The sequence below is a fragment of the Lagenorhynchus albirostris genome, chromosome 9 (assembly GCF_949774975.1).
Source record: "Lagenorhynchus albirostris chromosome 9, mLagAlb1.1, whole genome shotgun sequence".
Lineage (NCBI taxonomy): Eukaryota > Metazoa > Chordata > Mammalia > Artiodactyla > Delphinidae > Lagenorhynchus > Lagenorhynchus albirostris.
This window is the reverse complement of record NC_083103.1, coordinates 77,251,495-77,277,492: the sequence shown is the minus strand read 5'-3', so window position 1 is coordinate 77,277,492 and position 25,998 is coordinate 77,251,495. Positions and strand designations below refer to the sequence as shown.

Sequence of the window (25,998 nt, the reverse complement as noted above, 5' to 3'; positions counted from 1 at the left end):
CCTACTTTCAGCTCCCTTAATACAACATGTCCTTTCATACCTTCTTTCCTTTTCATGCACTACTTGTTCCCTCTTTCTGGAGTTCCCTCTTTCTGGAGTTCCCTCTCAATGTCTCTGATGAATATCTTTCTCATCTATTAAACTTCAGGTCAAGTTTATATCCTCTGAGAAGTTTTCATTATGCCAGTGATGTTTCTCTATTCAAAGTATTTATTGAATACCTCCAACATGCATAGCACTGAGCTAAGCACCATAGGGAATATCTGCATGTGTAAGATTTAGCCATTGTTCTCTACAATACTACAATCTGGTTGGGGAGACATAAGTACACATAAAAATTGAGCAACATACACAATCAGGACTTTAAAATTTATTTCCATAGCCTTGACCTCTTGTTTCATCTTAGGTCAAACTGGTTTTATACATTTCTACTTGGATATTTACTCCCTAAACTCAGAAGGCTCAAATGACGTTTAATAATATCTTGCCAAACCTGTACGTTTTCATTACATTCTTTTTAATTTTTAAATTCATCAAGTTCCCTCAATTATCAAAGACTCAAAATTTCAGGTTCTTTTGATTTTTCTGTTTTTTTCATTTTCATTATTCCACCATACACCAAAGTCATAATCTAGTCTTTCCATGAAATACCTTTTCCTTCTGTCTTTCTTTTCTATTTCACTACCACCCTTTTAACATAGGTCCTTTTAAACTCATGGCTGGATACCTCTTGATTTTCCTGCACTGTTTTATCCAAACTCCAGTTTTTTTTTTTTTTTTTTTACTATCAAGGGACATTTTATTCTATATGAAACCTATCACATTACTCTTATTTTTTAAAATTAATTTATTTTTTGTTGATCTATAATATTGTGTTAAATTCAGGTATATGGCAACTGATTCAGTATTTTTGCAGATTATGCTCCATTACAGGTAAGATAATGGGCACAATTTCCTATGCTATACAGTATATTCTTATTGTTTATCTATTTTATATATAGTAGTTTGTATCAGCTAATCTCATATCCCTAACTTTTCCTTCCCCCCCTCTCTTCTGGCAACCATAAGTTTGTTTCTCTATCTGTGCGTCTTTATGTTTTGCATGTACATCCATACATATTATTATTTAGATTTCACATGTAGGTAATATCATACAGTATTTTGTCTTTGTCTGACTTACTTCATTAAGCATTGTATCCTCTAGGTCCATCCATGTTGCTGCAAATGGCAGAATTTCATTCTTTTTTATGGCTGAGTAATATTCCACCACATATATAAAACACATCTTCTTAATCCAATCATCTGGGAACCTGGGATGCTTCCATGTCTTGGCTATTGTAAACGGTGCTGCTATGAACATTGGGGTACGTGTATGTTTTTGAATTAGTGATTTCATTTTTTCCAGATATATACCCATGAGTGGAATTACTGGATCATACGGTAGTTCTATTTTTAGTTTTTTGAGGAATCTCCATACTGTTTCCCATGGTGGTTGCACCAGTTTACATTCCCACCAATAGTGTACTAGGGTTCCCTTTTCTCCACATCCTCTTCAATATTTGTTATTTGTATACATTTTGATGATGGCCATTCTGACAGGTGTAAGGTGATACGTCATTGTGGTTTTGATTTGCATTTCTCTACTAAGTCGAAAGTGATGTTGAGCATCTTTTCATATGCCTGTTGGCCATCTGTATGTCTTCTTTGGAAAAACATGCATTCAGGTCTTCTGTCTGTTTTTTGATTGGGTTGTTTCTTTTTGCTGTATTGAGTTGAGTTGTATGAGCTGTTTATATATTTTTGCTATTAACCCCTTATTCCTTGTAAAAAATATTTACAAATATTTTCTCCCATTGAGTAGGCTGTCTTTTTGCTTTGTCTATGGTTTCCTTTGTTGTGCAAAGGGTTTTATGTTTAATTAGATCCAATCTGTTTATTTTTGCTCTTATTTCCTTTGCTTTAGGAGACAGATCCAAAAAAATATTGCTATAATTTACATCAAAGAGCATTACCCTTATGTTTTCTTCTAGGAGTTTTATGGTTTCCAGTCTTACATTTAGGTCTTTAATCCATTAAGAGTTTATTTTTGCATACAGTGTTAGAGAATGTTTTAATTTCATTCTTTTACATGTAGCTGTCCAGTTTTCCCTGGACTATGTGTCTTTTCTCCGTTGTATATTCTTGCCTCCTTTGTCATTGGTTAATTGACCATAAGTGTGTGGGTTTATTTCTGGGCTCTCTGTTCTGTTCCATTCCATTAATCTATGTGTCTGTTGCTGTGCCAATACCACGTTGTTTTGATTACTGTAGCTTTGTAGTATAGTCTGAAGTCTGGGAGGGTTATGCCTCTAGCTTTGTTCTTTTTACTCAGGATTGCTTTGGCAATTCAGCATCTTTTGTGATTCTATATAAGTTTTAGGATTATTTGTTCTAGTTCTATGAAAAATGTCATGGGTATTTTGATAGAGAGTGCTTAAATCTGTAGATTGCTTTGGGTAGTATGTCTATTTTAATAATATCACTCCCTCCAACCCAAGAGCATGGGATATCTTTCCATTTTTTTGGATCATCTTCAATTTCCTTTACCAGTGTTTTATAGTTTTCAGAGTACAGGTCTCTCACCTCCTTGGTTAAGTTTATTCCTAAGTATTTTATTTTCTTATGTGATTATAAACAGGATTGTTTACTTTCTCTTTCTGATATTTCATTACTAGTGTATAGAAAGACAACAGATTTCTGTATATTATTCTTGTATCCTGCAACCTTTCTGAATACATCAGTTCTAATAGTTCTTCAGTGGAGACTTTAGGGTTCTCTATATAGAGTGTCATGTCATCTGCAAATAGTGACAGTTTTACCTCTTCCTCTTAAAATCTGCATATATTTTATTACTTTTTCTTGTCTGATTGCTGTGGTTAGGACTTCCAACACTATGTTAAACAGAAGCAGCAAAAGTGGGCATTCTTGTCTTGTTCCTGATTTTAAAGAAAAACTTTCATTTTTCATAATTGAGTATGATTTGGCTGTGGGTTTGTCATAAATGAACTTTATTATGTTGAGATATGTTCCCTCCATACAAACTTTGATGAGAGTTTTTATGATAAATATTGAATTTTGTTAAATATTTTTTCTGTATCTATAGAGACAATCATAATTTTTATCTTTCCTTTTCTAAATGTGGTGGATCCTAGTGATTGATTTGTGAATGTGAACAACTCTTGTGACCCTGGAATAAATCCAACTTGATCATGATATATGATCCTTTTTATGTATTGTTGGATTCAGTTTGTGAATATTTTGTTGAAGATTTCTGCATCTATATTCATCAAAAATACTGGCCTGTAATTTAATTTCTTTGTAGTGTCTTTGCATGGTTTTGGTATCACAGTAAGTGTGGCCTTGTAGAATGAATCTGGGAGTGTTCTATCCTCTTAAAGTTTTGGAATAGTTTGATTAGGACAGTTATTAGTTCTTCTTTATACATTTGATAGAATTCCCCTGTGGAGCTGTCCCATCCTGGAATTTTGATTGCTGGGAGTCTTTTTTTAATTGCAAATTTTATTTCACATCTAGTGACTGGTCTGTTCAAATTGTCTGTTTCTTCTTGACTCAGTTTTGGTAAGCTCTATGTTTGTAGAAATTTGTCCATTTCTTCTAGGTTGTCCAGTTTGTTGGCTATAACTGATCATAGTATTCTCTTATGGTTTTATTTTTTTAAACATGTTTATTGAAGTATTATTGCTCTACAATGGTGTGTTAGTTTCTGCTTTATAACAAAGTGAATCAGTTATACATATACATATGTTCCCATATATCTTCCCTCTTGCGTCCCTCTCTCTCTCACCCTCCCTATCCAAACACTCTAGGTGGTCACAAAGCACCGAGCTGATCTCCCTGTGCTATGTGGCTGCTTCCCACTAGCTATCTATTTTACGTTTGGTAGTGTATATATGTCCGTGCCACTCTCTTTGGCACAGCTTACCTTCCCCATCTGCATATCCTCAAGTCCATTCTCTAGTAGATCTGTGTCTTTATTCCCTTCTTGCCCCAGGTTCTTCATGACCTTTTTAATTTTTTTTCTTAGATTCCATATATATGTGTTAGCATACGGTATTTCTTTTCCTCTTTCTGACTTACTTCACTCTGTATGACAGACTCTAGGTCCATCCACCTCACTATAAATAACAATTTCGTTTCTTTTTATGGCTGAGTAATATTCCATTGTATATATGTGCCACATCTTCTTTATCCATTCATCCGTTGATGGACACTTAGGTTGTTTCCATCTCCTGGCTATTGTAAATAGAGCTGCAATGAACATTTTGGTACATGACTCTTTTTGAATTATGGTTTTCTCAGGGTATATGCCCAGTAGTGGGATTGCTGGGTCGTATGGTAGTTCTACTTTTAGTTTTTTAAGGGACCTCCATACTGTTCTCCATAGTGGCTGTACCAATTCACATTTCCACCAGCAGTGTTCCCTTTTTTCCACACACTCTCCAGGATTTATTGTTTCTAGATTTTTTGATGATGGCCATTCTGACCAGTGTGAGATGATATCTCATTGTAGTTTTGATTTGCATTTCCCTAATGATTAATGATGTTGAGCATTCTTTCATGTGTTTGTTGGCAGTCTGTATATCTTCTTTGGAGAAATGTCTATTTAGGTCTTCTGCCCATTTTTGGATTGGGTTGTTTTTTTGTTATTGAGCTGCATGAGCTGCTTGTAAATTTTGGAGATTAATCCTTTGTCGGTTGCTTCATTTGCAAATATTTTCTCCCATTCTGAGGGTTGTCTTTTGGTCTTGTTTGTGGTTTCCTTTGCTGTGCAAAAGCTTTGAAGTTTCATTAGGTCCCATTTGTTTATTTTTGTTTTTATTTCCATTTCTCTAGGAGGTGGGTCAAAAAGGATCTTGCTGTGATTTATGTCATAGAGTGTTCTGTCTATGTTTTCCTGTAAGAGTTTGATAGTTTCTGGCCTTACATTTAGGTCTTTAATCCATTTTGAGCTTATTTTTGTGTATGGTGTTAGGGAGTGATCTAATCTCATACTTTTATATGTACCTGTCCAGTTTTCCCAGCACCACTTATTGAAGAGGCTGTCTTTTCTCCACTGTACATTCCTGCCTCCTTTATCAAAGATAAGGTGACCATATGTGCATGGGTTTATCTCTCGTCTTTCTATCCGGTTCCATTGATCTATATTTCTGTTTTTGTGCCAGTACCATACTGTCTTGATTACAGTAGCTTTGTAGTATAGTATGAAGTCAGGGAGTCTGATTCCTCCAGCTCCAGTGTTTTTCCTCAAGGCTGCTTTGGCTATTCGGGGTCTTTTGTGTCTTCATACAAATTTTAAGATTTTTTGTTCTAGTTCTGTAATAAATGCTATTGGTAATTTGATAGGGATTGCGTTCAATCTGTAGATGGCTTTGGGTAGTATATTCATTTTCACGATGTTGATTCTTCCAATCCAAGAGCATGGTTTATCTCTCCATCTGTTTTTATCATCTTTAATTTCTTTCATGAGTGTCTTATAGTTTTCCGCATACAGGTCTTTTACCTCCTTAGGTAGGTTTATTCCTAGGTATTTTATTCTTTGTGTTGCAATGGTAAATGTGAGTGTTTCCTTAATTTCTCTTTCAGATTTTTCATCGTTAGTGTATAGGAATGCAAGAGATTTCTGTGCATTAATTTTGTATCCTGCAACTTTACCAAATTCATTGATTAGCTCTAGTAGTTTTCTGGTGGCATCTTTAGGATGCTCTGTGTATACTATTATGTCATCTGCAAACAGTGACACTTTTACTTCTTCTTTTCCAATTTGTATTCCTTTTATTTCTTTTTCCTCTCTGATTGCCGTGGCTAGGACTTCCAAAACTATGTTGAATAATAGTGGCAAGAGTGGACATTCTTGTCTTATTCCTGATCTTAGAGGAAATGCTTACAGTTTTCACCATTGAGAATGATGTTTTCTGTGGGTTTGTCATATATGGCCTTTATTATGCTGTGGTAGGTCCCCTGTATGCCTACTTTCTGGAGAGTTTTTTTTATTATATATCAGTGTTGAATTTTGTCAAAAGCTTTTTCTGCATCTACTGAGATGATCATATGGTTTTTATTCTTCAATTTGTTAATATGGTGTATCACATTGATTGATTTGTGTATATTGAAGAATCCTTGCATCCCTGGGATAAATCCCACATGATCATGGTGTATGATTCTTTTAATGTGTTGTTGGATTCTGTTTGCTAGTGTTTAGTTGAGGATTTTTGCATCTATATTCATCAGTGATATTGGTCTGTAATTTTTTTTTTTTTGGTAGTATCTTTGTCTGTTTTTGGTATCAGGGTGATGGTGTTCTCATAGAATGAGTTTGGGAGTGTTCCTTCTTCTGCAATTTTGTGAAGAGTTTGAGAAGAATAGGGGTTAGCTCTTCTCTAACTGATAGAATTCACCTGTGAAGTCATCTGGGTCCTGGACTTTGTTTGTTGGAAGATTTTTAATCACAGTTTCAATTTCATTACTAGTGATTGGTCTGTTCATATTTTCTATTTCTTCCTGGTTCAGTCTTGGAAGGTTGTACCTTTCTAAGAATTTGTCCATTTCCTCCACGTTGTCCATTTTACTGGCATAGAGTTGCTTGTAGCAGTCTCTTAGGATGCTTTGTATTTCTTCGGTGTCTGTTGTAACTTCTCCTTTTCCATTTCTAATTTTATTGATTTGAGTCCTCTCCCTCTTTTTCTTGATGAGTGTGGCTAATGGTTTATCAATTTTGTTTATCTTCTCAAAGAATCAGCTTTTAGTTTTATTGATCTTTGTTATTGTTTTTTTTGTTTCTATTTCATTTATTTCTGCTCTGATCTTTAGGATTTCTTTCCTTTTACTAACTATGGGCTTTGTTTGTTCTTCTTTCTCTAGTTCCTTTAGGTGTAAGGTTAGATTGTTTATTTGAGATTTTTCTTGTTTCTTGAGGTAGGCTTTCATTGCTATAAACTTCCCTCTTAGAACTGCTTTTGCTGCATCCCATAGGTTTTGAATCATCGTGTTTTTGTTGTAATTTGTAACTAGATATTTTTTAATTTCCTCTTTGATTTCTTCAGTGATCTCTTGGTTATTTAGTAACGTATTGTTTAGCTTCTGTGTGTTTGTGTTTTTTACAGTTTTTCTCATGAAATTGATTTGTAATCTCATAACGTTGTGGTCAGAAAAGATGCTTGATATGATTTCAGTTTTCTCAAATTTACTGAGGCTTGATCTGTTACCCAAGATGTGATCTATCTTCGAGAATGTTCCATGTGCATTTGAGAAGAAAGTGTAATATGTTTTTTTTGGATGGAATGTCATATAAATAGCAATTAAATCTATGTGGTCTATTGTGTCATTTAAAGCTTGTGTTTCCTTATTAATTGTCTGTCTGTATGATCTCTCCATTGGTGTAAGTGAGGTGTTAACGTCCCCCACTATTATTGTGTTACTGTTGTTTTCCTCTTTTATAGCTGTTAGCAGTTGCCTTATGTATTGAGGTGCTTCTATGTTGGGTGTATATATATTTACAGTTGTTCTATCTTCTTCTTGGATTCATCACTTGAACATTATGTAGTGTCCTTCATTGTCTCTTGTAACATTCTTTATTTTAAAGCCTATTTTATCTGAAATGAGTATTGCTACTACAGCTTTCTTTTGACTTCCATTTGCATGCAATATCTTTTTCCATCCCTTCACTTTCAATCTGTATGTGTCCCTAGGTCTGAAGTGGGTCTCTGTTAGACAGCATATATATGGGTCTTGTTTTTGTATCCATTCAGCGAGCCTGTGTCTTTTGGTTGCAGCATTAATCCATTCACGTTAAAGGTAATTATCCATACGTATGTTCGTATTACCATTTTCTTAATTGTTATGGGTTTGTTTTTGTAGGTCCTTTTCTTCTTTTGTGTTTCCCACTTAAAGAATTTCCTTTAGCATTTGTTTCAAAGCTCGTCTGGTGGTGCTGAATTGTCTTAGCTTTTGCCTGTCTGTAAAGCTTTTGATTTCTCCTTTGAATCTCCATGAGATCCTTGCTGGGGAGAGTAATCTTGGTTTTAGATTTTTCCCTTTCATCACTTTAAGTGTATCATGCCACTCCCTTCTGGCTTGTAGAGTTTCTGCTGAGAAATCAGCTGTTAACCTTATGGGAGTTCCCTTGTATGTTATTTGTCATTTTTCCCTTGTTGCTTTCAATAAGTTTCCTTTGTCTTTAATTTTTTGTAAATTTGATTACTATGTGTCTTTGCGTGTTTCTCCTTGGGTTTATCCTCCCTGGGACTCTCAGCGCTTCCTGGACTTGGGTGGTTATTTCCTTTCCCACGTTAGGGAAGTTTTCGACTATAATCTCTTCAAATATTTTCCCGGGTCCTTTCTCTCTCTCTTCTCCTTCTTGGACCCCTCTAATTAGAATGGTGGTGTATTTAATGTTGTCCCAAAAGTCTCTTAGGCTGTCTTCATTTCTTTTCATTCTTTTTTCTTTATTCTGCTCTGCAGTAGTTATTTCCACTATTTTATCTTCCAGGTCACTCACCCATACTTCTGCCTCAGTTATTCTGCTATTGATTCCTTCTAGTGTATTTTTCATTTCAGTTATTGCATTGTTCATCTCTGTTTGTTTGTTCTTTAATTCTTGTAGGTGTTTTTTCTTTAATTTTTCTAGGTCTTTGTTAAACATTTCTTGCATCTTCTCGATCTTTGCCTCCATTCTTTTTCCGAGGTCCTTGATTATCTTCACTATCATTTTTTTGCATTCTTTTTCTGGAAGGTTGCCTATCTCCACTTCATTTTTTTTTTGTTTTTCTGGGGTTTTATATTGTTCCTTTATCTGGTACATAGCTCGCTGCCTTTTCATCTTGTCTATCTTTCTGTGAATGTGGTTTTTATTCCATAGCCTGCAGGACTGTAGTTCTTCTTGCTTCTGCTGTCTGCCCTCTAGTGGATGAGGCTATCGAAGAGGCTTGTGTAAGTTTCCTGATGGGAGGGACTGATGGTGGGTAGAGCTGGGGGTTGCTGTGCTGGGCAGAGCTCAGTAAAACTTTAATCAGCTTGTCTGCTGATGGGTGGGGCTGGGTTCCCTCCCTGTTGGTTGTTTGGCCTGAGGCGATCCAACACTAGAGCCTACCCGGCTCTTTGGTGGGGCTAATGGTGTACTCTGGGAGGGCTCACGCGAAGGAGTACTTCCCAGAACTTCTATTGCCAGTGTCCTTTTCCTCACGGTGAGCCACAGCCACCCCCCACCTCTGCAGAAGACCCTCCAACAGTAGCAGGTCTCGTTCAGTCTCCTATGCGGTCACTGCTCCTTCCCCTTGGTCCCAGTGTGCACACTACTTTGTGTGTGCCCTCCATGAGAGGAGTCTCTGTTTCCCCCAGTCCTGTTGAAATCCTGCAATCAAATCTCTCTAGCTGTCAAAGTCTGATTCTCTAGGAATTCCTCCTCCCATTGCCAGACCCCCAGGTTGGGAAGCTTGACGTTGGGCTTAGAACCTTCATTCCAGTGGGTGGACCTCTGTGGTATAAGTGTTCTCCAGTTTGTGGGTCACCCGCCAAGCAGTTATGGGATTTGATTTTATTGTGATTGAGCACCTCCTACTGTCTCATTGTAGCTTCTCCTTTGACTTTCAATGTGGGGTATTTTTTCGGTGAGTTCCAATGTCTTCCTGTCAATGATTGTTCAGCAGTTAGCTGTGATTCCGGTGTTCTCACAAGAAGGAGTGAGCACACGTCCTTCTACTCCGCCATCTTGAACCAATCTTTCTGTCAGTTTCTTTTTTTGTATGTAGATTCATTTGCATTATTTTTTAGATTCCATGTGTATGTGATATCATTATTTCCTTCCTTCTGCTGACTTTGGGCCTTGTTTGTTCTTTGTCTAATTCTTTTACATGGTAGGTTAGGTTGTTTGAGATTTTCCTTATTTCTCGAGGAAGGTCTGTTTTGCTATGAATTTCCTTCTTAGAACTGCTTTTGCTGTATCCCCCAAATTTTGGAAAGTTGTTTTCTACTTTCATTTGTTTTGAGGTATTTTCTGATTTACTCTTTGATTTCATCATTGACCCTTGGTATTTAGTTGCATGTTGTTTAGTCTCCATGTGTTTGTTCTTTTCTGTTTTTCTTTCTGTAGTTGATTTCTAATTGATACAACTGAGGTTGAAAGAAATGCTTGATATAATGTCTATCCTCTTAAATTTGTTGAGGCTTGTTTTGTGACCTAGTATGTGATATATCCTGGAGAACATTGCATGTGCACTTGAAAAGAATGTGTATTCTGCTGGTTTTGGATGAAATGTCCTGAAGATATCAGTTAAGTCCAACTAGTCATGCTGTGTCATTTAGGACCACTATTGCCTTATTGATTTTCTTTCTAGATGATTTGTCCATTGATATCCATGGGGTGTTAAAGTCTCCTACAATTATTGTACTATTGTCAATTTCTCCCTTTATGTCTGTTAGTATTTTCTTTATACATTTAGTTGCTCCTGTATTGGGTGTGTATATGTTAAAGAGTATATATCCTCTTCTTGTATTGATCCCTTTAAATCATTATATAATGCTCTTTTTGTCTTTCATTATAGCCTCTGTTTTATTTTGTCTGATAAGAGTATTGCTAGCCCTGCTTTCTTGTCATTTCCATTTGCATGAAATATCCTTTTCTATCCCCTTACTTTCAGTTTGTTTGTGTCTTTTGCCCTGAAGTCTCTTGTAGGCAGCATATTGAAGGGTCTTGTTTTTTTTTTTTTAACCAATCAGCTATCCTATTTCTTTTGATTAAAGCATTAATCCATTGATATTTAGAGTAATTTATTGATAGGTATGTACTTATTGCCATTTTATTACTTGTTTTCCAGTTGTTTTGTATTTTTTCCTCTGTTGATTTCTTCTTTTTGTTTCTCCCATTATGGTTTGATGATATTCTTTTGTAGTATGCTTGAGTTTCTTTCTTTTTGGTTGTTGTGTATCTATTGTAGGTTTTTGCTTTGTGGTTACCATGGGGTTCATATATGTTAACTCATAATTATATCTACTTGCTTTGAACTCATAGTCATTTAACTTTGAACACATTCTAAAAGATCTACGTTTTTTACTCCCCTCCCCCATATTTTGTTTTTGATGTATTTTTTACAGCTTCATGTTTATCCCATAAGTATTTATTGTAGTAGGAGTTGCTTTTACAACTTTTTGTCTTTTAATCTATGTACTGGCTTATTTAAGTGATCTTCAATCCCCATACATATGTCTTTCCTATTGGGATTTTTCCCTTTCTGATAGATTCTTACTTCTTTTCCATTTTGAGAAGACCCATCAATATTTCTTTTAGGGTAGGTTTAGTATTGCTGAATTCTTTTAGTTTTTGCTTGTCTGAGAAGTTCTTTATCTCACCTTCTATTCTAAATGATAATCTTGCTGGGTAGACAATCTTAGGTTGCAGGTTCCTCTGCCTTTTTACTGTATTTAACTTTCTGTATCTCTATGATTTTGGGTGAAACAGTTACCTATTGTGGTCTTGAAGGGGTGTTCTTATGTGGGTGTGTCCCTATGCAGACTGTGTGTGCCCAGTGCATTTGGTGGATTTGATGTGGATGCCAGTCATATCTTTCCTCATGGTATGCTGGCCTCTATCACCTTGGTAGGGAATGTGGCTAGTAATGGAGGAGTTAGAGCCTGTGTGGGGCGTGAGATGTACTTCCACTCTGCTTAGTGGCCATCACTGCCCTGTCAGGGGTGAGATCTGCTCTGAAGTTGCTGGAGCAGAGGCCCTGAGATTTCGGCTCAAGCTGGTTCTGCTTCCTTTAAGTGTGTGTTTTTCCTTCTTCTTGCACTGGGCCTTTGACCCAAAGGTGGGGAGTGCTGAAGCAAATGGGGCTCAGGTGCTTATAGAGGGCTGATATGCTGCCCTGTAGGCATCTGTGACTCCACTCAGATGTAGCCTAAGTTTGCATCTTTTCCCCTGTTGTGATTGTCCCAGATCTAGTGTAAGGCTATGGCATGGAGTGGGAGGGGTTGGAGCGTTTGCTTGTCTGGAACTGGGGAGCATGGAATGGTGGTCATGGGAGTTCAAGCACCTGCACTGCCATCAGAAATCTGGGCTGCTTCTGGGGTGCTGTTTAAGTAACTGCCAACAATGGACACTGTTCCACTTAGACCACACCCCAGGCCCTAGGTAGCCTCTGCATCTTTAGATTGAGTCTTTTCCCAGGTCCTGTCTGGCCTAGATCCAGGGCCAAGCTGTGGCTTGGAGTGAGCAGGGCTTGACATTCACTCGGCTCAGACTGGGGGGTGTGGCAAGGCAGCAGCCATGAGGGCACACCTCTCTCTGCCCTGTCTGGTGGTAAGCTAACAGTTGCACACTCCTCATGAGTGGAGTCTAGGCTTCTCTAGCCTTTCAGTGGTTCTTCAAGCAGCCAAAGGGGCTTGTCTCCTATATGTAGGACCCCAGGAGGGGGACGTCCAGTCTGTGGCTTGACCCACTCACTTCCCAGGGTGAATGTCTGCCTGTGTGATCTCTCTTTTCCTCTTAGTCCTCTCCCAGAGGCACAGGCCTCTTACCTGATGCTTTTCTTGCCATCCTAGCCAATTACATGTGTATCTTTCTTACAACCTTGGCTGTATAGGAGTCCTTCTACATGTTTCCAGTTAGTTTTCCATTAGAATTGTTCCACATGTGGATGTATTTTTGAATTCTTTGTCAGGGGAGGTAAGCTCACATCCTCTTCATCTCCCACCTTCCCTACTCCAATTCTTACACTTCTATTTGATCAATATTCTTAAACTCTTATTTATGTCTCTTCTCTGCTGTGAAAAGACATTTTCATTTTTTCTTCTCTCATCTTTTCCTTCTAACCACTGAAAATATTTTTATTCTTTGTCAGATTTATCCTTTTCTCACTATACAAAATAGTACTATTTTAGTTTAGGCAGTAATGATCTATCCCTTGGATTAGCCCATTAAGTTTTTTTAGTCTCCTTGCTTCCAATTTCTTTCCACTCTTTTCATTCTCCAACATTCATACCAATTATCTTTCAATAATAATAAAGAGGATTATATCACTTCATGCTTAAAAACCTCCACTGATTCTCTACTAGTTATAGGATAGAAATTAAAAGTTCCTAGACATACAAGCATTTCATATCTGATCTCAATCTACATTTCTAGATAATCTCCTGTCCTACCAGCAACACATACTACAGCCCTGCCACTCTGAACAAGTTCTATTTCCTTAGGTGTCTTTGTCTTTTACAACAATGTAGGCCTGAACATGCCTAAAATCAACCTATGCTACTTTAGAAGACAATGGGTACTCATTCTTTAAGTCTCCTCTCCAACGTCAAATTTCATAATTCTTTATCATTTTGCTAGTATTTCTGTAACTGTAACTACCATTAAAGAGTATTATAATGTAACTGCAAACCCTTCTTGGGCAGAGGACCATATCTCTTTCATATGTATAACCCTTGCTAATCAATGTCCAAATAATAGGTACTTAAGACACTTAACATTTTTATTCTCTACTTTTCTAGACTGCAATTCTGTTACTCATCAGTTTGACATCCATATTTAAACATGATAACATCTCTTCCATCTTAAGGGAAAAAGCCATATCTTGGCCCTATATCCCCTCTGGCTATTGTTCTACAGTTCTTTTCCTTTCACAGCCAAGCTACACTTGGTATTTTTTCTTTCTTGCTCTCCATTTCTTTCCAACTCATCACAATCTCTTTTCTGTCCCTATCCCTCCACTGAAATTTCTCTGACAAAAGTTGCCAGTATGACTTTTTTGTTGTGAAGTATAGTGGACACATTGCCTCTAAGCTGGATATTTTTTCTTTGCCCCTCCTGATTCACTTCCCATACTTCTCTACTTGTCTCTGCTAGGCAGAGACCAAATGATCCCTTGCCTTTTGATTTATGGCTGACTTTGTTCCTCTGGCTTCCTCTCATCTGGGTTTGGTTTAGTAGTGGCAATGTTACTCTACCTAGCAGCCCTCTCGTATAGCTATAGCTCTTTTCAGTTCAGGTCTGTGGTGGTAATACTGACTTTGTTGTCAGTTCTAGGGTTGCTTCATCATCCACTGTTGGCTTCCCAGTCTCCTTACTAACTTTTTTTCATTACCCCTTTTAAACATTACATGTTTTCTGCCAGTATCCTGATACAAACTTTTTATTTTACTGATTCCCTAGAAGCCATTTGATCTCTGTAAACTGCTTTTTTCCCCATGAAAGTCTGTATTTCCTTAGTTCTACCTTCTCTCACTATATAGTCCTGTATCAACCATTCTGTTCCTATCTGTAGGCTTCTCTTTTTTTCACTTCCTTAAATGTTACTGTTCTTTAGTGTTCTAACCTAGTTCTGTTGTCATAGTATATAATCTCCACAGGTGATCTCATCCATTGTTTTGGCTTCAAATGTCTTAAGCCTAGATCTTTCTCTTGAGCTCTAGACCCATATAATTTCAATTACATATATTGAAATAGCCTCCTGTTTTGTCCTCTTTCAATCAGTTATCAACACTTGTTCACAATAGATTGGAAAGATATGTTAAAAAAGAAAAGTTGATCTTATCTCCCATCTGCTCAAATCCTTAACTTCTCCTAAATGCTCAGGATAAAGTTTATATTCCTTAACATGTAGGTCATTTACCTCTCCAATCTCACATCTAGTGAGCTATTGGTATTCTGCATTCTATTATTCAGCCATCTCTGACTCCTAGAACACATCATTCCTTCTGTTACTCTTGGCCTTTCCACATGCTCATCCCTCTGTCTGGAATACCAACTATCCACTTGTTTCATGATTAACTCCTATTTTCTTCAAAGTTTTGCTGAAGAGTTTTTTATTCCATGAAGTCTTTCTTGAACTATAATAAAGACTGAATGAATTTAATCGTTCTTAGATCTGATCAAGGGAACTATTTGCCACAGGTATTCTAAAAATGGAAGTACTTTAGTAAATAACATTATAAACAGGTAAAATATTAACATAAATTACATATGAATTGTAGACATCATTACATAAATTAATATTAAATATTATTATCATTACCCATTTGGTACTGTTCTATACTTTTTGAAGCATTATTTTACTTCTCTCCTAGATTATACTCTTGGGATTATATTTTTGAATATTACACTTCTCCATATCCCCTTCTCAATGCCTGATATAATGCTACGTACATAGTAGGTTCAAGAAACATTTATAATAAATAAATGGAAAATACAGGATGTCAGAGGGTACTCTCTGGTTGGTTGGTCCATCCTATTGCTTCAAGATAATTCATTTAAACTAACCTGGAGAGGAACCAGGAGGGACTGTAGCTTTTTAAAGATATCCAGGAAAGATTTTCAGTGAGGAAAAACCCATTTCTACCATAAAGTTACTCCTCTTACCTAAATTTATATCATTACAACTCAAAATTTTTTTTTCTCTCAGTAAAACCAATATCAATATTTTAAAATGGGTTTTATGATAATTCCCATAGAAAAGTACTAACATAGGCAGCATTGTAATACCAAAGACAACAAATTAAAATTCCTTACTCTTGAAGCAGCTTATATTGTACTCTACCTCAATTCAATGTGTGAAAATAAAATAGTAAACTCTAAAACAGAGGTAAGGAGTAACTGATGAAAAGGCCTACAAACTCAGCAACTAGAGAACTATTTAATTATTATATATTAGTAAATTACACATGATAATCATAAATTACTTACCTCCAGCCTATTATTGGTCTGTGGGAAGAGGGAAGGTTTACCTCTGATTTTAAGTTGGATTCCTGAATTTGTTTGAGGGCCTCTTCTAATGGAGGAACTGGCTTTTGAAAAACTAAGGGGATAATAAAGGTCAAATAGTACAGAAGCACTTCATCTTCAACACTCTCTTTATATATAACTTAATTGGTCAATGATAAAATACTACCTTAAAATTTTTGTAAAAAATATTTTTTAGAATAGTGTAAATATTTTAAATGTAGACACCCAGTTCCCCAATAAGAAACAGTTACCTCAAAATTATCATCACCAATTTTAAGAATATTTATTTGGAAAAATGAAACATTGAGAAATGTCCAGCCTTTTTAGTGTGGCATGCAAACTCCATGATATCTGATTTCATAGTTCCATAAACTTCTGACAAAATTTATAAATATTCTTATGAAGAAAAGGGGAAGATATAAAAACACCATTTAACATTTATTGAGCATTTACTGTTAAATACATTATTTTTAAGCACTGTATAAGTATTAACTAATTTAATTCTTACTAAGGCCTTTGAGGCAGATGCTATTTGAATCTCCATTTTGCATCTGAGGAAACTGAAGCATAGAGAAGCTAAGTAACTTGTTCAAGGTCATACATTATATGGACACTCCTCCACATACCACTCTGCACAACCTCTAATCCAACCCTAGATCCCATAAGTATCCACTTTCCCAAGAATTTCCATTGTGCACTTTGGTACACACCTTCTTGTTTCAGTTGAAACATAGCTTCTTTTTAAAGGATATTGCTTTTCCTTCAGCCCTCTTATGGGGAGGCACAAATAACTAAAAATAACTCAACATCTGAAGGTAGAATAGGTGACTTTCTAGCTCTCCAATGACACTAACAAACTGTTTCCTCCTTTCTTCTTTAAAAAACCCATGTCCTCAGACTTTTCCACTATTATAATGTTTGTTATTTACCTTAAAATGTTTAAGCAAAACCAGTATATTTTTATGAATGGGTTAGTTCAAACTTGAACTCTAGAGTCAAGGGGTGATTGCATAAAATACCAGTGAAAAATGCACAGTTACAAGATGGTTTGCTGGATATTCTAATCATAAAGGGCCAATCCTCTTGAGGCAGAAACTATCAAGCTTTAGATTTTGATTGTTTTTCTAATTAGCATAATCAATGTCTCAAATGGTTCCTTATTGGAAAAACTAATGGCCAGTTGCACAGCCTGATGAATGTTAAAAATGGATTTTCTTTGTTGAAATTTAAGATATTTAAGTGGACTTTCCTAAAATATTTTAATCACTCTCTACCCTTGCATGAACAGAGAATAAGAATCTAGGGAGGTCTATACCCTATACCCTTACAGATGGTATTGAGGTTTGATCTCTGATTAGTCTTGGCTCCAGCTGTTAAACAGGAATATTTCTGATGGTCCAATACCAGAAGGCACGTAAATTTTGTCTCTGGAATGTGACTGTGTAAGTCTGAGTGAACCTTTCATATAAAGTGTAGTCAAAGCACCTAAAAGGACACAGAACTGGGACTTTATTGAGCTTAGCGAACAAGTAGTACCAATCGTTTTTTGTCTGCTTTGCTAAAAAATGTTTAGTTGTGCTAGACTATAGTCTGAGACTTTGCTTTTATTAACACTCACCACTTACTGTCTATCAAAGAGAACTTAAAAACTACCTTTAAAACTAAGGTAGTTTTACAAACAGTTTACAAACACCCATTACTCTTTCTTGTTGCTGTTGTCTAATGACCTTCTAGTCACTACCTCATATTCACTGATGAAAATTTAAGTTTACATTTTTTGTGTACTTATGGTGTATTCGGGCTTTATTATTTCATTTAAACCACGAGGCTCCTCCTTCCAGTTCTTTTGCTCTAATATTCTAACTCCAACATTCTCTGACTCCAAAAATTTTCTGACCTCATCGGAACTCCCAATCCCTTTTTCGAAGCAAGGGGAAGCATCAGCTATCATGCACATAGGGTGAACCTTTGGTTTAACTCTCATAATTTGGGAATAAACTAAACCAATAGACAATTAAATAAACAGTTATTTATCATAGCTTTGTTGTTGCTCTTCACTCATGGCATTACATTTTCTTAAAATTTTAATCTAATATTTTGTACAGGTAATATATTCATGTTCAGAAATCAAAAAAATAAAATACACATTTGGAAATCTTGCTCTTATTGGTCATTTGTGTATTCTATCACTGTTTATGCGAATACAAACATACATAAGTATATATTCTATTTTAAAAAGTTGAAGTATAGTTCATTTACAACACTATATTAGTTTCAGGTGTACAACACAGATATTCAATATTTTTATAGATTATACTCCATTTAACATTATTAAAAAATAATGGCTATATTTCCCTGTGCTGTACAGTATATCCTTGCTGCTTGTCTATTTTATACATAGTAGTTTGTGTCTTTTAACCCAGCAGTCCCCAACCTTTTTGGCACCAGGGACTGGTTTCGTGGAAGACAATTTTTCCACAGATGGGGTTGGGGGGTATGGTTCAGGCAGTAATGTGAGTGATGGGGAGCAATGGGGAGTGGCAGATGAAGCTTCACTCGCTTGCCCACTGCTCACCTCCTCCTGTGCGGCCCTGTTCCTAACAGGCTACAGACCAGTAGTGGTCCACGGTCCAGGGGTTGGGGACCCCTGTTTTAACCCATATCCCTATTTGTTCCACCCTTTCACCCTCCACACTGGTAAACACTAGTTTGTTCTTTGTAGCTGTAAGGTTATTTCTGTTTTTAAATATACATTCATTTTCTTTTTTTGATTTTGCATAAGTGATAACAGAGCTTGTCTTTCTCTGACTTATTGCAATAAGGATAATACTCTATAGGTCCATCCACATTGTTGCAAATGGCAGAATTTCATTCTTTTTTGCGGCTAATATTCCATTGTATATATTTTCCCTAATTCAGTTAGAATTCTTATTACTATTGCTTTGAGTTCTTTATCTGGTAAATTATTTCTGTTTCATTATTTGTTTTTTTCTCTTGCTCTTTCAATGGAGACAAATTCTTCTGTCTTCTCATTTTGCTTAACAGTCTCTGTCTCTATGAAATTAGGCGAAACAGCTACCTATTGCTGTCTTGAAGGGGTGTCCTTATGTGGGAGCATCCCTATACAGCCTGTGTGTCCAGTGGTTTTGGTGGGAGGGCTGGATTTGACATGAACACAAGTCATGTATTTCCTCAGGGTGTGCTGGCAGCTATCACTTTGGAAGGATGTGGGGCTGAAGAAGGGGATGGGGGAGGTCCAGAGCCAGGAGTGAGCTGGGGCTTCCTCTCTGCTCAGGGACTGTCACCGCCTTATTGGGGCCAGGGTCGGGTCCCAAGTTGCTGGAGCAGAAGCCCAGAAGGGTTGGGTCTGAGCTAGCTCTGTTCCATTTAAGTGTGAGCTTCCCCTCTCCCAGCACCAGCACTCTTGCCCCTGACGTAAGCAGTGCTGAAACAAGAGGGGCCAGTGTGAGCTCTTGGTGTGTGACCAGGTGCAGGCTGCAACAGTTTGGCCACATACAGAGTTTGGGCTGCTTTTGATGTGCTGCCTGTGCAAGTGTCCATAATGGCTGCCCTCACCCAAAGGATACCACTTTGGTTCTGAATTGCCTCTGTGTCTCATGGCTGAGCTGTTTCTTTGGTGGTGGCAGCCCTAGTTCCAGTGTGGAGCTGTGACATGAAGTAAGCAGGGATTGAGCATTCACTTGGCTCAGGCTGCGGTGTGCTCCAGAGCAGTTTCAGGAAACCAGTCAGCCACCTGCGCAGTTTCAATATGCCTCTCTGTCCTCTTTTGGGAGTAAGCAAGTGTGCGTGTACTCCCCCCAAACTCAAGTACAGGCTTCCCACAGCCCTCCTGTTAGTCCCACCAGCCCTCCAACCAGCCTAGGGGCTCATCTTCCCTGTGTTGGAGTCCAGGACTGGGGCGCCCAATATGTGGCTGGAACAGAATCACTCACTCCCCAGGGAGGATTTCTGCCTGTGTAATCTCCCTTTTCCTCTGAGTACCCTTCCTGGAGCACAGGTCCCAACCTGATCGCTTCTCTTTCTTTCCTACCCTATTCCATGTGGATCTTTCTTTCAGCCTTGGCTGCACAGGAGTCTTTCTACCAGTTTCCAGTGAGAACTGTTTCACATGTAGATGTATTTTTGATGTGTTTGTTGGGGGAGGTGAGTTCTGTGTCCTCCTACTCCACCATCTTGATCTCCTCCCTTAATATATATTCTAATTTCCCTCTTGTCTTACACGGAAGGTAGAATATTATGTATATTGATATGAATCTATGCAATTTGGGGGGCTTCATTAAGAAAAAATACTGCAAAACTACTAATATAAAATTAGATGTAGAGGTCATGACAGTGAAACTGAAACCTTATTGGCTTTATGGTAAATCTATCTCTGCTGGAGTTTGTTCCATATAAGTCCATAAAGAATTTCCCAGTTTTTTAATAGCTGCATTATATTCCATTGAGTGAATGTGTACGTCATTTGTTTTTACTAAAACTCCTCACTTTCTGTACGTAGGCCCTTGGGTAGTCAGCACCCCCTCTGGGGCAAATGATACTCATGAGTGGTGAGTACTCTGAGGCATTTAATACAACTGACCACATCCGCTTTCTTAAAACTACCTTTTCTTTTGCCTCTTATAACAATTTTCTTTGTTTGCTTTTGTTTCCCATCCTACTTTCTTGATAACTACTTTTCAAAATCCATTTTTAGTTTTCATTTCTCTACTTATAATAAATGCTAGTGTGCACTAAGGTTCTATTTTAGGCCCTATCTTCAGTCTGCATCTATATCCAATATTTACCTTACCTTTCCATGTGGCTTCCTTTACCAACTATATATCTATTCATCAGTGACTCTTAAATGTAATTTCTATTCCATATCTTTTTCTTAAGTTTCAGATACATATTTCTAGTTGTTGATTTGATTTCCCTATTTGCATGAGTCATGGGAAGCTCAAAATCAATGCATTTAAAACTTAATAATCTTTATCTCTAACCTGATTCTTCTTCTTTACTTGCAACCTTGATTAATATCATCATCCACCAAAATAATTGATTCATTAACCAAGTCCTTACTGAGTGCTAAAAATTTGTGAGGCTATGCGCTAGTTCCTAGGGGCACTGTTCTCCTAGTCTTTCTTCCAGCCATCTTGATAAATTAGTAACTGAATCTATTGATTATATCTCTTGAATATATTACCTCCTGTCTCTATATCCAGTGCAGTGCTTTAATTTAGCAGCTTAACACTTCTTGCCACAAATACTGAAATAGTCTACTACTAGTCTACCTACTTTAATATGTCTCTACTTCAATTCACCTTCCATGTTGTATGGATAATTACCTTTCCAACAAATCTAATTTTAGCACAGACTCTTAGTTTCCTACCTAATATCCATTTTCCCTTTGTTCCTTGGTGACACACCCTATATTGTTAGGGGTGGCAATACAGCCACATTAAAAAAAACAACAACTATATTTTCCAGTCTCCCTTGCAGATGGAGTTGCCAATTAGATATAAGCAGATAGATGGGGGCTTCTAGGAAAACAATTTAAAGGGAGCTCAGAGGTATACCCTTCTGTCCTTTCCATTTCTTCCTTCTTCCTGTCTACAACACTGACATTATGTCTGGAGCTTCAGCCGCTACCATGTGAACATGAGGGTAAAGCTATGTAAATCACATACTGAGGGCAGCTGAGCTGAGAGACAGAAGGAGTCTGTGTACCCAGTGACTTTGCATAATCATCAAACCAGCTCCTGACTGCCGAACTGAGGACTTCATATTACACTAGAGAAAAATAAACCCCTATGATGTTTAAGATATTATTATTTTTAGCAGTGTTACTAGCTGCCCTTACTTTCAGTAAGATCTTTTATTGACCCAGTTAACTGGCTTCTTTCCAGTTAAAAAACTTTAAGTGGACTGCATATTGGATAAAGACAAAATTCCTAGCATGGGATACAAAGTTCTTAGAGAATTGTTCCAACTCATTTTTCTAGCCTTATATCCATTTTTTTCCCCATCCTATGCTTTGGATACACTTTGTATTTGCAATGTATAATTTATTTGTAAAAGCTGTTCCTTATGTCTGGGATGTTTTTAAATTGTCTCTTTGCTTGGCAAAATGCTTATTCTTTAAGATTCAAAATTTTCCAGGGATGATATCCCTCATATCCCTGTATAAGTTTAGTGTTCTTTCCTCTGTGCTCTCATAGTACTTTACACATTCTGCTACCATAGCAATTATATTTATTGACATTAATTGTTTATATCACTCTCATCTCCAAAATAAACTGTGAGGTCTTTAATGGTAGAGTACAATTAGATTTCTCTGTATCTCAGCATCTCAGCTTAGCCCAGGGCTGTGTACAATGGAGCACAACATATGTTTGCTGAATACATAAAGGTTCTGCTTCTCCTATTTTTTTGAAGCTTTGACATTTTGTTGCTAATTCTGTGTTACTATGTAAGGCATAAAAAAATATAGATGTGATATTGAAGAATCAAACATAATCATTTAAAAATTCTGAATTGGTTTCAGTCTTAGATTGTTGGATTATGTCACTCTGTACTTTTGTTTTATTTTGCCAGTCTCTCAAATATGAATTTGAGCAAAAATGTAGACAAAATGCCAAAATGAATCTGACATTAATTTACTAAACCTAACGACTTCTCTGCCGGTCCAGTGGTTAAGACTTCATGCTTCCACTGCAGGGGGCACGGGCTTGATCCCTGGTCAGGGAATTAAGATTCCACATGCCGTGTGGTGCAGCCAAAAAAAAAAAAAAAAGGATATATATATATATATATATATATGTATATATATATAAATTTACTAAACCTAAATGCTAAATTTTCTTTTTATGTTAAGCTATTTATTAAATCAGTTTTAAAAAGACAAAACACTGTAAGCCAGTATTAAGTAGAATCAAACTTGTGTGCTTTCCAAATTTACAAATAGAGCCAACAAAATATTAATTCTCCAAATTAAACCTATATCAAATTGCAATTTTTCATTTCATTTTACTTTAGTCCTGTTATTCAAAAGGCATAGTAGCCTTTTTAGTCTGAATTTCCACTTTGTTTCTTAATTTATTTTATTGTCTACTCAAGCTGAATGTGGTTATAACTTTCATTTTTTGTTTTTATATTGTTCTAGAAATTAAGGCACCTGTTCTCTTCCGCTGTGAAAGAGGAATATGGGCCCGCTGGAATTTTTCAGTAACTTCTTCAAACTTTTTTTTTCGTTGTTGAAGTATTTGTTCTCTGATTTGTTGTTCTCTTTCTTCTTGTTGTTTTCGTTTCTCTTCAAAAGCTCTGTATTTAAAACACAAGGTAGACAACAGAACTGACAATAAGTTTATAAAATCGCAACACAGAAAATAGTTCCAAAACAATACATTTATTATATAAGAGTGTTTACATATTTCAAAAGTTTAATTACTTAGAAAAAACAAGTTTTAAATAAAAAAAAGGCCCTTTGCTAAGAATTTAAATACCTTTGCAAATAGTAATTTCAGAACCTTATCTAGGTCTTTTGCAACTAAGAGAAGGCCTTTAATGAAGCTCTTTCTAATTTTGGGCAGGCCTGCACACACGTCCCCCTTCCACTTCCCAAGCCTTGCTGTGGAAAAAGTCTTTTCTAAAAAGCTACACTATTTTCTATAATGTGAAGAACTAACTCATTGGTAAAAAAATCAGTCTTGCAAATTATGGAGTAACCAGGAAAATATTGTATATTTCTCTTTTTCTTTTAGCCAAAAGTTCAAAATTGGCAGTCATGTTGAGTCTGAACTGTGCTAAAAATCTGGACAATTTACATAAAAATCTTGATTCTCGACTGCTCTTGAAAATATGAAAGATTTGGCAACCCTGGACTCTTATTCACACATGGTTATAAACACCTGCCCATAATTCTTACCATCTCTATTTTTCTTAACTTTCCTGTTTCATTTATTTCTGATTGTCCCTAGGCATTTGAGTTTATATTCAAAGAATTAATTTCAAAGAATTAATTATGTTCATAAGAATGTGTGTGTTTGAGTGATTCAATAATTATCTTCTGGATAATGAGAAAAATGAAGAAGCAAAAGTTTACAACTCACTGGTAGAGAAACCTCCAAGTACCTCTTTGGAATACATGGGGTTGGGAGGTGGTTGGTAAGAACTCTTTAAATTTTTCAGTGCCATAGGTTACTATTAACCATCCTTCCGAAGACCTCCACTGGCTGGAGCATTATTCTAGTTTAATAACTCAGATTTTAGGAACTATAATTCTGGGCAGTAGGGCCATAGATCTTCAAGTGGTTCAGTCTCTGTGGTAGGTATGAGGTAGTGGTGTGGTGCCACAGGTGGGAGAGGATATTTTTACTTCTCAAAACAATATCCTTCAAGAATTACCCCAGAATCCATCAGTGGGTACTTGAACCGGCCCTGCTGTCCCAGGAGTGCATGGAAACCTTTCACTACTAGGAAATCCGCCAGTGGCTTCCAGGACCAGCCAGGTGTCCTGGGAGTGTGTGGATAACGCCTCCCACTAGGAAATTTGCTAGTGGGTGCCAGGACTTTCCATGGTGTCCCAGGAGGGCGCAGATAGTTCCCTGCACTAGGAAATTCACCCAGAGGAGGGGCTGAAACCACAGCTGAGCCCCAGGGGCTATGTGACTAAGAAATAAGAGCTTAAATCTCTCCTCGTGGCTGCACAAACTGTGGACTTACACCTCGGTTGACAGCTTCCTAAATTCAGTGTCTGCGAAACATCTGAAAGGACAAGTGCTCTTGCATCTGGGATGGGTTTGGCTTTACCAGATGTGGGCTCTGTGGGCATGTACATGTGGGAGTAGGGCCAGACCGAGTTTGAGCTGCCTCCATAGTCCCCACAGTGGGTCCAGGTGCATGATTACTGCAGTACTGGGACCTAACCTCAGTAGACCTGCACTGGTGGCTGGGTGAAAAGAATGTCCGAGAGTTACCAGGGCCAATTACCAGCATACCCACAGTTAAGGTGGGACTGAGAGCAGTGCCAACAACAGATACTTTCTGACCCCACACAGTGGGTGAAAGGGGACACAACAGAGCATATACACAGGTGAACAGCTCTAAAGGAGGAAAACTCAGTGGCTTCTCTCCTAGTGGGAATGCTCCAATTCTTCCTACCTTGCACCATAGATCAGAATCACAGTGAAGAAGCAGATCTGGGGGCCTCTACTCCAACAACTAGGGAGCAGACTCCACCCCTGACAGGGCAGTGACAACCACAGAGCAAAGGGGAGCCCCTGCTCAATATCTAGGGCAATATCTGATCACCACAACACAAATCAAAGCCCCTATCAAGGGGATAACAGCACAAGCCTCTGGACCAACCTCTCCCAACAGGGGGCAGACACCAGAAACAAGAGGAACTACAACACTGTAGCCTGCAGAAAGGAGACCACAAACACAGAAAGTTAGACAAAATGAGATGACAGAAAAATAAGTTACAGATGAAGGAGCAAGGTAAAAATAGACAAGACCAAATAAATGAAGAGGAAATAGGCAATCTACCTGAAAAAGAATTCAGAGTAATGATAGTAAAGATGATGCAAGATCTAAGAAATAGAATACAAGCATAAATCGAGAAAAGACAAGAAATGTTTAACAAGGACCTAGAAGAACTAAAGAACAAATAAACAGAGATGAACAATAAAATAACTTAAATGAAACATACACTAGAAGGAATCAATAGCAGAATAACTGACACAGAAGAATGGATACATGTGCTGGAATATAGAATGGTGGAAATAACTGCCACAGAACAAAATAAAGAAAAAAGAATGAAAAGAAATGAGGGCAGTCTCAGAACTTCTGGGGCAACATTAAACGTGGCAATATTTGAATTATAGGGGTCCTTGAAGAAGAAGAAAAAGAGAAAGGGTCTGAGAAAATATGTGAAGAGATTATAGTCCAAAACTTTCTTAACATGGGAAAAGAAAGAGTCACCCAGGTCCAGGAAGCCCAGAGAGTCCCATACAGGATAAATCCAAGGACGAACACACCAAGACACATATTAATCAAACTAACAAAAACTAAACACAAAGAAAAAATATTAAAAGCAGCAAGGGAAATGGAACAAATAACACACAGGGTAATCCCCATAAGGTTAACAGCTGATCTTTCAGCAGACACTCTGCAGGCCAGAAGGCAGTGGCAGGATATATTTAAAGTGATGAAAGGGAAAAACCTACAAC

General features: G+C 37.2%; 1 protein-coding gene across 1 annotated transcript in view; it reads right to left on the bottom strand.

Annotated features, from left to right (window-relative positions):
- CEP126 (centrosomal protein 126) overlaps positions 1-25,998 on the bottom strand; it is a 93,141-nt gene that overhangs the window by 33,748 nt on the left and 33,395 nt on the right. The window contains exons 3-4 of the mRNA XM_060160871.1: positions 22,944-23,089; positions 15,731-15,842 (exon numbers count right to left, since the gene is read on the bottom strand). Coding sequence (XP_060016854.1) covers positions 15,731-15,842; positions 22,944-23,089 — 258 coding nt within the window. The remainder of the gene's footprint in view (positions 1-15,730; positions 15,843-22,943; positions 23,090-25,998) is intronic.